The following is a 12602-nucleotide window of genomic DNA, read 5'->3' on the forward strand; positions in this document are numbered from 1 at the left end:
TCTCAGGGTCACTGCAATTTTTGGAGTATTAAAAGCTCAATATTTTATTAACCTAGGAAGCTGCATTGTATAGAGTAAGACCACTGCTCTTTCTATACTGCCTGCAGCACAATTAGTTGCATACAAAACATGGGTCCCAGTGCTGGGCTGCAGCCCTTATGAGCATCTGACAGAAAGCAAGGACATATCCATTAGTGGCTGACACTCCACACTGACGCTTATATCTGGAGATGGAAGCCACGATGTACTCGCTCCTCCTGCCTTCCACCCCCAATCTATTGGGCACTTATTGATAGGTGTGATGTTGCACTAAGTGGCAATTGCCACAGACCAAGAAAAGTGTTATAGCAAGACATGGTCCATAATATTTTTTTCTTTATAACAGCACACCATGCAATAGGGTACAGGCATCTGTCTGTGCAACAGCCCACATGTTACAGATTTTGGAAAACCCAAGGCTGTTGGTTTTAACACAAAATAAGGAGTTCTGCTTCCCAGATGCTCTCTCAAACTCGAAATACACCAAGTCGGAGTTTTCTCCATTGGTCTGTAGCAAAGGTCATTGTGTTGTACAGAGTTTTCAGGTGACTGCGTGTCTTTTTCACATGCCCTGTAAAGAAGAGTGAGGTGCTGTGAAGAATCCTGTGTTGTTGGCTTAAAGGTGTATTGAACCAATTAGATCTTTAAAAAAATCAATGTATTACCTTACCATATTAAGCCAAATGGTTAAATGTATTTTCCCCCCTACCTTCCAGAAAGAAAAATTTACTGAGGCTGGTGATGAGGCAGAAAGTATACAAAAATCTATGCAAGGTATGGTTCCTAAGAATGCAGTTGAATCTTTTTAAATGAGTGTGGCAGACAGACAGAATGGCTTCCTTTTATCATACATGCCTTACTCTAAATGTAATGTGACCTTGTTTAAAAATCTGACCAATGCTAACATTTTATTCCCATAGAAACTGTTGAAAAACTAAACCAAAAAGAGCAACAATTTGCACACATGTCATCTGAACTGGATCAGCTGAGATCTAACTTGGCAGGTAAGAACAGGTGACTAGGTTGAAATACTGGGTTTTTTAATAGTACATTTTCATGTGATGTTCCAACCATTAAATGTGGCGCATTTTATTTTATTCATAAATTCTGGACAAACAACACGAATGTTACAGGTTTATTTTTGGTAATTTTATCCTACCTGTAATGCAACCTGAAAGACAATTCTAAAAACAGCATCAAGAAATCCACCACAGGGCATGTGACATCTGGCCTCTTGAAAATGAAGCCTAGATCTTGAAGTTCAGCCTCCTTGCTGCCTAGACATTTGCCCCCACTCTAGATCTAGACAACATTGCTGGAAGGTCAGATCCCCATCCCATGACCGCTCGTCTCCTGCCCACTTTCCTCAGCCTCTGGACTGTACTTGCTGATACTCCTCTCCTTCATGATGGTCAGCTCCTCCCATCCACCCTCAGAGACGGGGCTTTGCAAACTATCTTTCATACTAGCAGGAGAAGCCCCTCTCTGATTCTGTCCTGCCTCCACTGAAAAAACAAGTTTTTCTTTTGCAGGATTTCTCCAGAGTTGCTTAACGCCAGATAGACTTTAGGCTTTTTTGCTATTTATCCTGTTGGTCAAAGCTTTTGTCGTTTTTACATTCAATTCCAAGTTTGAAACTCCACATATAACTTTCCATCTGAAGTCAGCTGCATGCTTGGAGGGATAGATAGATAGATCCTTACTTTACATTAAAGTTTATGCTTTCCATCTCTTATGTTTTCAGGGCATGTGGTTTGGTTTTGAATACAGTATACTGTTTATGTACTTGGTTGACCACTTTTCTTCCTTGTTCAGCCATGGAGAAGAAAATGAAAGAAAGAGAAGAGAGAGAACACCAGCTGATCGAGGCCAAAGCCAAACTCCAAAATGATATAGCCGAAATAATGAAATCCTCGGGAGACAGTTCTTCACAGCTTACAAAGATGAATGATGATCTCCGGCAAAAAGAGAAGTAATTTACCTTTCCTGGCACTTCCTGCTATCCTTGACCCAGTTGCCAGGAGCTGTGTCTTTTCTCTGATTTCTTTTTGTTTTGAGGAGGATGAGTTCATCTTACCAAACTCTCTTTAGTTGTGCATCTGGCTCTTGGGTTATAATACTTCTAAACTGTTCCTCATGTGTGGCGCTGTTGATTTCAACCCAAGGAATGTGGGCAACATAAACTAATAATAATAATAATAATAATAATAATAATAATAATAATAATAATAATAATAATTTATTTGAACCCTGCCCATCTGGCTGGGTTTCCCCAGCCACTCTGGGCGGCTTCCAACAGAGATTAAAATACATGAAAATATCACACATTAAAAACTTCCCTGAACAGGGCTGCCTTCAGGTGTCTTCTGAATGTAAGGTAGTTGTTTATCTCTTTGACATGAGATGGGAGGGCGTTCCACAGGGAGGGCGCCACAACCGAGAAGGCCCTCTGCCTGGTTCCCTGTAGCTTTGCTTCTCGCAGTGAGGGAACCGCAAAGGAAAAAACTTTCTTATTGCATGTATTTTGGCTAGTAAGCAAAGCAAACCGTAGAGCCAGGTGGGTGGGGATCTCAGTGGCAGATCACCTGCGGAAGTCAGTTCTTGGCTTCTCAGGTTCAGAAAGCTTCCTCTAGTTGAAGTCCCAGCCCTTCCCTTCCCTTCCCAGTCTGCATGCATGTCATTAGAGCTGGGTGATATTTCAGTTCATTGTCTGAAACTGGTATGAAATTCAGATTGTGGTACTGGTTTCAGACTTTTTGAGCTAGCAATATATCACGGCTTCCTAGCCACTGCCAGCACAGTGCATTTAACTCCCGGCTGCCTGCCTGCCTGCCTCTACTGTGCTGGCAGTGGCCGGTGAGCCGCAATTTATTGCCAGCTCAAAGTGGCTGCTCACCTGCCTGTGTGTTTGCCTTTGCCAGAGCAAGCGGGGTGCCTCTTTCCTTCCGGCTGGTTGCTCCTCAGTGTTATTTCAGACATCATGATATATCACTATATCACGATGGTTAGCTGGTGATATATCACAATGTTGAAAACCAGATACTGCCCAGCCCAAGGTGTCATGTACTCTAGCGCTGGGCTACATTCCCTCCCAAAGATGGAGTTAGAAGGATTTTCAGCAGCACAGGTGGGGAAAGACCATTGGATTGAGACCTATAGAGCGGTATTGGGTTAAATGGACAAATAATCTGCTTCAACAGAAGAAACATTTATCGCTCTGCCCCCAGCAAAATAGGTGCCCCTTGTGTGGACATGCTGGTTGCCAAGGAATCTAGGGTGTGGCCAGGAATGATTTCCTGCATGCCAAAGGGGTAAGCAGGGAAATCTTGTTTGTTTGTTTTTTAAATCCCCACCCTCCCAATCTGAAAGCAGTCCAGAACTGTGAACTGTGTGTGCATTGGGGACAGAGAGCTGTGTGCAAGTGCCCCCTCGTCCGTCAGCCAGCCAGGGCTGAAAATTGAACTGAAGAGAACCAAATGGCTTGTGCTTAGCCTTAGCTGAAACAATGAAATTTGTTGCCATAAGCAGTGGTGGGAGACACCAACTTAGATGGCTTTAAAAGGAGCTTGATTAGACAGATTCATGGGTGATAAGGCTATCCGTGGCTATTAATCTTAATGGAGGATCAGAGGTGGAAGCCTCTAGATACCAATTTTGTGTATTTATTTATTTCATAAAATTTATACCACTTGACTGTAGGAAAAAACTTCAAATCGGTTTACAAAAAATAACCACTAAAGTTTTTACAGCCATAATTAGAAACATACAAAAGGTTAACATGACAATAGAGTAAAACTAATTTAAACTCATACAAACTTTCTAAACATCTAGCTAGGTTGTCTACTTTTTAAAAAAAATACTTTATTGAAACAATACTTTAAAAACGAACAAAGAATAAACAAAAAACAAAACAATGCAATAACAACAACAAAGAACAAACAAACAAGAAAAAACACCACATATTCCTTTGACTTCCATTCATCCCGCTATGTTTTCTAGGCTTCTTTTTCAATTTCACACTTCGTATTATCACTTCTTAATTTTAATTATCGCTTAATTTATTCATATTCCATATTTTAATTTATTAATTTATTCATATTCCAGATTCCATATTGTCCTGCAAGGTTCAGTCTAGACTCATCAAAGCATTTAAATTTTTACAATGTATCTGTAAATATTCTTTAAAGACATCCCATTCTTTATTTAATCTCTGTTTTGAATCATCTCTTAAACTTCCAGTCATTTTGGCTAGTTCTGTATATTCTGTCATCTTCACCTGCCAGTCTAATTTGGTGGGTATCACTTCTCCTTTCCAATTTTTTGCTATCAAAATTCTGGCCACCATTGTTGCATACATGAAGATTCTTCTAGAATTTTTCAGGATTTCATCATACATGATTCCCAACAGGAAAGTTTCTGGGGTTTTTTGGAATGAACATTTAAATATATATATATATAATATATATAATGTCCCAGAATTCTCTAACTTTCACACAGTTCTGCCACATATGTAGCATTGTACCTTCTGACTTCTTAGAATCATAGAATCATAGAGTTGGAAGAGACCACAAGGGCCAACCAGTCCAACCCCCTGCCAAGCAGGAAACACCATCAAAGCATTCCTGACAGATGGCTGTCAAGCCTCCGCTTAAAGACCTCCAAAGAAGGAGACTCCACCACACTCCTTCGCAGCAAATTCCACTGTCGAACAGCTCTCACTGTCAGGAAGTTCTTCCTAATATTTAGGTGGAATCTTCTTTCTTATACCTCCAGCAAACATCCGATCTTTTTTTTATAAACTTTGGCTAATTTGGCCGGAGTCAGGTACCATCAGTAAAATATTTTCATCAGATTTTCTTTCAGATTATAACCTACAGTGAATTTTATGTCTGCCTTCCAAAGTCTTTCCCATGCCTTCATATGGATATTATAACTGAAGTCCTGGGCCCATTGAACCATAACTGATTTTACCTCCTCCTCCTTGACTTCTCACCCAATCAAGGAGGAGTTTATACATTTTGGATAAAAGTTTTTCTTTTGATTTAATTAAATATTTCTCTAATCTTGATAGCTCTGTTGCAAAACCTTTTTGTTTGTCTTTTCTAAATATTTCATTAAGTTGAAAATATTGGAGCCAGTCAGTTAGTTGTGTTTGGATCTCCTCAAATTTCTTTAGGCTTAATTTATTATCTTTTTCTTCCAGCAAGGTTTTATAAGTTGCCCAGTTCTCTTTCATATTTTTTTTCCTAACTGCAAGAGCTTCTATAAAGGAAAGCCACTAAGGGTTTTTTGATTCGAGTAAATCTTTATATTCAGCCCATTCTTTGCAAAAGGATTTTCTTATCATATGATTCAAAAAACCCTTGTGGACTTTCACCTTGTCATAGGCCAAATATGCGTGCCAACTATAACGGTTGTCACACCCCACTATGTCCAACAGGTCTGTGTTTTGCAGTACTACCCATTCACGGATCCAAGTTAGGCATGCTGCATCGTGATATAATTTGTGATCCCTCTCTCCTTAACATCAGTTAATAGTCGAAACAAAATAGAAAATTCTTTCCAGTAGCACCTTAGAGACCAACTGGGTTTGTTCTTGGTATGAGCTTTCGTGTGCATGCACACTTCTTCAGATCAGTTAATAGTTCATGCTTAATCCTAGGTCCTTGCCATATGAATTTTGAAATGTCTCGTTGCCAGTCCTTAAAGCAGTGCATTCCCCCTAACACTGGAATAGTCTGAAACAAAAAATCATTTTCGGAAGGACATTCATCTTAATTGTGGATATTCTTTCCCAAAAAGAAAGATGTAGTCTATCCTAAATTTCCAAATTTATTTTTATCTCATTCCAAGTTTTTACGTCATTATCCTGATATAGGTTGATATTCTTTGCCATTCACCTCTAATCCAGTGATTTTTTTTGAATTTTGTTTTTTTTTCTCCGGCCCCATATTTTTAACTAACAAATTTGTTTTTTTACAGTTAATTTGAAAACCAGCCACTTGTCCAAATTCTTTTATCACTTCAGTCACTTTCAGTAAACTTTCTTTGGGGTTTTCCGTAGTAATGATAAGGTTGGCTTGTCTAAATAAGAATGGCTGGAGAACAACAATAAGGTAAAGGTAAAGGGGACTGACTTCCTGTTTGTGGGCTTCCCAGAGACATCTGGTCAGCAGCTGTGAGGACAAGGATACTGGACTGAATGGGCCTTTGGTCTGATATAGCAGCCAGGCTCTCTTATTTTGTTTGCTTCTGCTTAGCTCGAGGCTTGAAGCTTCCTTGAACTCTTTGTAAACCTGTGTCTAGTTTACATCTGTAATTACGGCAAAGGAATGCAGAGGGAGGTAGAAAATGGAAGCATATGCTCCTCTTTGCCCTACTGCTCCTCTGCAAAACTTTTTCACATGTCCACTTGTATGATCAGTGGGTAGCGATACCTGTACTGTCTGCTGCCAATCGCCCTGAAATTCAAAAGTGTGTAAGCAAAATTTAAATTGTTTTTGTCCTTTGCACCCTAAAAAAGCAACATGGTCACAGTATAAAACCAACCACCTGGCCCTACCCTGTGGACTTTTTAAAGGAAGGCAATTATTTTGTGCTATGAAGCGCAGGCTTCCAAGAGTTGCAGTGCTGACTCTCTCTTTTTGGTTATGATTCATTTTAGGCAAGTAGAGGAGCTTCAGCTTCAGCTCACCAAGGCAAGTGAGAGAGCTTCTCAGCTGCAGGAAAATGTGGAGCAGGCGACACGTAAAGCTGAAGAGGAACAAGAGGAAGTGCACAAAAAGCATCAGGCTGAACTGCAAAAGATGCAGGACAAATTAAGCAACCTGGTAAGAGCAGCTATGGGGGCATTTTGCCAGAGTGGCCAGGGCTTTGGTACTTTGGTAGCCAGGAAGCAAGCATAGGCCAGCACAAGCATTCTTGCTCTCTACTGACGGATCAAGGAAATAGTAATGCTGAGAATAATAATCATCGCTGCTCCTGCTAACTCCATTTCTCTCTCTATAAAAAATTCAAACCTAATTAGCTGTTCTGCAGCTTGAGATATTTATGTTGCGAAACATTACTGCTTTACCGCTGATGCTGACTCTTCATCTCTTTGAAACCATTACACCAAAATTACTTACTTCAATCTCTCTCTCTCTCTCTCTCTCTCTCTCTCTCTCACACACACACACACACACACACACACACACACCAACAACCTATTTTACACCTAATAAACCACAAGGCTTCAAAGACCCAGCTTACCCTAGATTTAGCACAGCTATTCTTTCAACTCTAATTCAAGAAAAATGTGCTCTTGCATGGTGAGAAAGTAGTTGCAGAACACCATGGCTAGCTGTATCTCAACCTTGGCTCTATATTCACAGGAGAAGAAAATTTCGGCTGGCCAAAATCAGTATAAAGATCTGCAGACAACGCATAAAAGAACGCATTCAGAGATGGCCGCCAAGCATGATGCAGCCATCAAGGAGCTGAAGCAACAACTTCAGGAAACGCAACAGCTATTGGCAACTGCACAAAAGGTGAACAGTGACTTAGAGAAACAGACCAAGGAGCTGAAAAAGGAAGCAGAGCATGCAAAGGTGTGTATTTCTCTGAAACAGGTAGCCACTCACCCATGAGGGAGCTGTATGACTGGTACCGTGTCAGACTGAACTTTGGCTTCCCAAACCCAGTGGAACAAGCAGGGGCGGTGCAAGGGGGGTGCGGTCTGCCCTGGGTATCATGCCAGGGTGTGTGTGACAAAATCTCCCCAGGCGGATCCACGCCAGGTCATACCTCCCGGCCGGGCTGCAACACAAGGTCGTGCCTCCTGGCCAGGCCTCAGCACCAGATCGCGCTCCTCAGCCAGGCGTGCCCCGCCCCCTGGGTCGGGAGTCGCGGGATGGCTAGAGGAGGCAGGTGAGCAAACAACGGGGGGGGGGGTGGGGGGGTGCCATGGGCCCCATCCCATTTGTCCCTATGAGCAGTTTGCCCTGCCCCCGTGGGCGATTCACCCCACCCTCGCCTCGCCTCGCCCCGCGCCAGGTGCCCGAGAGGCTTCCTCCGCCACTGGGAGCAAGAACTCCTGTACAGTTTGCAGAGAGGCTTTGATGTTGACACTTCCAAAATGAAGCCTAACACTGCCTTATGGGTCACTAAATCACATAAAGGTCAATGCTAGTTGGCTGATTTATATCTCAAGAGGTGACCAACACTTGAGAATTAGGGTTTTTGTATTTGTTCATTAGGCCAGTTTAATTCTCAGGTGTTGGCTGCAGATTTTATGTCCTTTCCAAAGAATTAGATGCAAGAAAGGAAGTTAAGACCTGCAATCATGGGGAAAATTTACAAAATAAAAATAAAAATGATCAGATAGAAAGAGAAGCTGCTCGGAGGATGCAATATGCCCAGGATTATTACTTTTAAATTTTACAAGAAGGTCAAAGTATTCCAAAGAATAAAGTTAAGTGCAGTTAGGCCCAGTTCAATGACATAGGAAGTAAATGTATTCTAGATCCTTTGTAGCCCTGTAATTTCTCATTCCCTTATTCTGTAGGTAACTGACTTTACTTTTTTTTAAAAATCTTTTCATTGGATGCTTAAAAATCCCTTATCCCATTTGAAGTGGCAAAACAAGCTTTAGAGGTGGTGGGTTTTACTGGCATTTCTTAATGCTTGATATCCTGCAAAAAGCTGTCCATGTTCCACATTGTCCTTAGTGTGACTTGAATAGCCTAAATTTTATTTTTTGCATTTCCTTGACGTTGTTCCTTGTGTTCATTTCCCATTCATTGCCTATGTGCTTTGAGTTTTACATTTTATTACACTGGTAGCTGCATATGTATATGTTGACACACAGGCCAAAGGGCTATGAGCTGAAATCCAATACTATATGGTTATTTGCATTTAATTACTACAATAAGGCACGGTACATATAAAATGCTCTCCACATAGGGAAGAAAAGCTTGAAATACAGCTGTAAATTGCCATATTCCAAAGAATGGGTTTGCATTGTCACCAAAGCTGATATAAATTAAACTTTGAGACTACTGAGCATTTCCCCTTTCTTAGACATTTCAGTAATACTACCATTGTAGGACTTTAACACCTCAGAAAAAATCATTTTAAATTGGAGCTGAGTGAATGGCAGCCAGCTCACAAACTGCTGAAAATGCCTTTTAAGGATGGGACACTTTTAACATTCGCTATCATAACAGAATCATAGAGTTGGAAGGGACCACGAGGGTCATCTAGTCCACCCCCTGCAATGCAGGAATCTTTTGCCCAACGTGGGGCTCAAACCCATGACCCTGAGATTAAGAGTCTCATGTTCTACCAACTGAGCTATCTGCTTCTCCTTATGGAGCAGTTCAGGGAAGTTTCCACTGTCAGAGTCCCATAGGTCAGTAGTTGTGCACTCGCTCATGGAACAGCTCAGCCTTGTCTCTCTGGGTTTCATGTTCATTGACAACATGTACAGGCAAACATGCACAGTTCTTTCCTCTCAAAATTGGAAGGGGGGTTATATTTCAACTGCAAAGAGTAGGCCAAAGATTGTGCCATAACTACTGCTCATGTTGAAATATAAATCTCGTTATGACATTGCAGCTGTTGTTGAAACTGAGCAAAGGCTCTAATCTTTCTGCCTTTAAATAAGTTAGAGTTTTACCTGCCTTGGCAAACACATGATTACAGCTTTTGTCTAGCTAGAATCCCCTTCTATATTCCAGCTGCTACATTGCCTTAAACACTCATTTGATAGTTGGGCTGTGTGATCATTTGTGAGCTCAAAAGTTTATTAAAGACTATACAATTTGTGAGCTTAAGACATTTCACTATAATGGCATTTGTTTAGCATTCAAAAAGATTTGGAAGTATTCAGCAGGGCTGTGTGTGTGTCATTATATACTTCTGTTTTTAAAAAAACAACAGTAACGCTATTTGTCTTTAATCCACACTTTGCACTAGTCTGCTTGACTTCATTTTTTGTTTTTTGTTTCCCTGTTCCCCATCCTTTGTTTCTTTAGTCCTTAACCTCTGTGTTAGCAGCAGCCAGAAAAGAGATTGAACTAATGTCAGAGGAGATGAGGGCTTTGATATCAGAGAAAGAAACCTTGGCACAGGAGGGGAATGCTTTAAAATTAGAAAAAGGTTCCTTGTTATCAAAACTTGTAGAGTTGGAGTCCAAGACTGGGTTATTAAAACAAGATCAGGAAAAGCTTTGGACAGTGAATGAAGAACTTAACCTAGAGAACAAAAAAATCATAAAGGAGAAACAAGAAGCTGAGAATAAAACTCAGCAGGAAAAAACTAAAAATGATGAATTAATTTCTGAGAAAGGAAAGTTGCTCTTAGAAATAGAGGCAGCCCAAGATGATCTTCTTAAAATAACTAGAGAGAATGATGCTCTACGCACCTCAAAGGTGGCTCTCCTCCACCAGGTGGATGAGCTCCAGACCCATAGAGATGCCTTGGCACAGGAATGTCAGAAGCATATCTGCCAAAGGGAAGAGCTCCAGGATTGCCAGAGAAAGCTTTCCGAGGAAAATGCTGCTCTTCTCAAAGATAAGGATGACGTCATTCAGAAGCTAAAGAGTTCTTATGAAGACATGGCCAGGGACCAAAAAGAGCTGCTTCAAGAAGTCACTTCCCTGGCTGCTGAGCGGGACTCGCTCTTAGGGAAACACTTGGATCTCGAAAACCAGAATGTGGCTTTGAAAAGAGAAAGGGATAATCTATTGCAGACTAGCCAGGATCTACAGTCAGATAAGGAGACTCTCCTGGAAAGCCAGGAAGAGCTGCATAAAAGCTTAGAGCAGGCTCTAGATGAAAAGCAGAAGCTTGAGGTGAAAAGTGAAGGCCTGCACACTGATCTAGAAGCAGCAAATAAGGAACTGAAAAAGCTTACCAAAGACAAGGTTCAACTGCAGGCTGCTCATGCCAGCCTTTCGAAGCTCCTAGAAGAGATCAAGGCCAGTAGGGAGTCAACAGACTCTGAATGTATTCAGTTACTGCAAGAGAAGGAAGCCTTGTTTTCTGCTGAGAGGAGGCTTTCGAGTGAAAGAGAAGAGCTTTTGAATGAAAACAAGGCCCTTTCTGAAAAGCTGGCTAATGTCTCTGAAAATGCCACTCTTTCCGAGAGGATGCTGAATGAAAAGCTAAGCCAGATGAGCGCAGAGAAGGAGTTGACTTCTCAGAAGTCCTCAAAGCTCAAGAAGCAGAATGAGAACCTTCTGAAGGAAAAGGCCATTCTGGAAGCAAAATGTGCTGAGCTTCTTTCAGAGAAGCAGTCTGTGACCAAAGCCCTATGCGACTTGAAGAGGAAACATGAATTGGACATCTCTGCAAAGCGGATGCTCACTCAAGAAAAGGCCAGACTCCAGGGCAGTGTTGAAACTTTGAAGCAAGAGCTTGACCAAAAAACGGAAGAAAACCAAGAGCTTGCTAGCTACAAATGTGAGCTGTCCAAAATCCTGAAAGAGACCCAGAGCGCCAAAACAGTGTTAGAAAATGAGTATTCTGCTTTGCTTCATGCCAAGCAACTGTTAGCAGCTTCATTTAAAAGTAGTTCTTCTGAGAAAGAGCTACTGAGCCAAGAGAAGGTTCGGTTGCAAGAGGAATGTCAAAAGTTGAGTAAAGAGTTCAAAACGGTCCATGATAATCTGATAATAGAACGGGACAGTAGGAAGCTGGAAAAAGAGTCCTTTGTGGTAGAGAACACACAGCTTCATAACAGTGTCAGCCAGTTAGAGACTGAGAATGAACAGCTAACATCCCAAAACAAGGAGCTGTTGGCTGAGAGGGATAAGCTGAAACAAGAGAAGTTAAAATCTGAATCTAAACTGGAGGAAATTATGAAGGAAAAGGAGATCCTTAGGGTTGAAACAGATCAGCTCGCATCCAATATTGAGAAGTTGAAGGGTGAATTTGTGGCATTGACGAAGTCCAAAGCTGAGCTCCAGGAACTGCACAGCTGTGTCTCCAAGATCCTAGAAGATCTCCGTTCCAGCCATGAAACATCTGAACTGGAACGTGTTAAACTTCTTCAGGAGAATGAGATTCTGCTTTCCGAGCAGAAACATCTGATCACAATAAAAGAAGAAATATTGAAAGAGAAAGAAAAGTTCTCTGAAGACTACTATAAGCTTCATGAGGAGATAACACTTCTAGCACAGGCCAACAGTGAGCTGTCAGCCAGCCTCTTGGCATCTCAGAATAAAAACCTGGTGCTCCAGAAAGAAAAGGATGAGCTTATATTGAAACTGAAAGAATTCGAGAATCTTCAGGCACATGCGGCAATGCAAAGATTTGAGGTATCGAGACACTGATAAATCAGTCGAGTATAGTTACTAACACACAACACTAACTTCAGTTGTTTTTGTGTCTGCACTTAATTTTGCATGATCCAGCACCTTGGCTCAGTCTGAACACCCTCCTTAATTATCTTGCTCACAGTGAATTTACCTCTTTGTGAATATCAAAAAAAATTCTCAACTGCTGTAAGAATCAGGCAGGGGAGGAGAAAATATCACACCAACTTTCAAGGGCCTCATAGCTAGGCAATGTTGCAAGGC

The 12602-nt window shown here is 41.3% G+C and overlaps 1 protein-coding gene across 9 annotated transcripts in view; it reads left to right on the plus strand.

The window, feature by feature from the left end:
• CLIP1 (CAP-Gly domain containing linker protein 1) overlaps positions 1–12602 on the plus strand; it is a 111919-nt gene that overhangs the window by 62053 nt on the left and 37264 nt on the right. For 4 of the 9 annotated variants that reach the window (XM_033174213.1, XM_033174212.1, XM_033174214.1 and 1 more), the window contains 6 exons: positions 756–813; positions 960–1043; positions 1855–2011; positions 6704–6869; positions 7413–7628; positions 10056–12341. In XM_033174213.1, the coding sequence (XP_033030104.1) occupies positions 756–813; positions 960–1043; positions 1855–2011; positions 6704–6869; positions 7413–7628; positions 10056–12341 (2967 nt within the window). The remainder of the gene's footprint in view (positions 1–755; positions 814–959; positions 1044–1854; positions 2012–6703; positions 6870–7412; positions 7629–10055; positions 12342–12602) is intronic. The other 5 variants (XM_033174217.1, XM_033174218.1, XM_033174219.1 and 2 more) reach the window with 2 other exon arrangements.

Source organism: Lacerta agilis, chromosome 17 (genome assembly GCF_009819535.1).
Source record: "Lacerta agilis isolate rLacAgi1 chromosome 17, rLacAgi1.pri, whole genome shotgun sequence".
Taxonomy (NCBI): Eukaryota; Metazoa; Chordata; class Lepidosauria; order Squamata; family Lacertidae; genus Lacerta; species Lacerta agilis.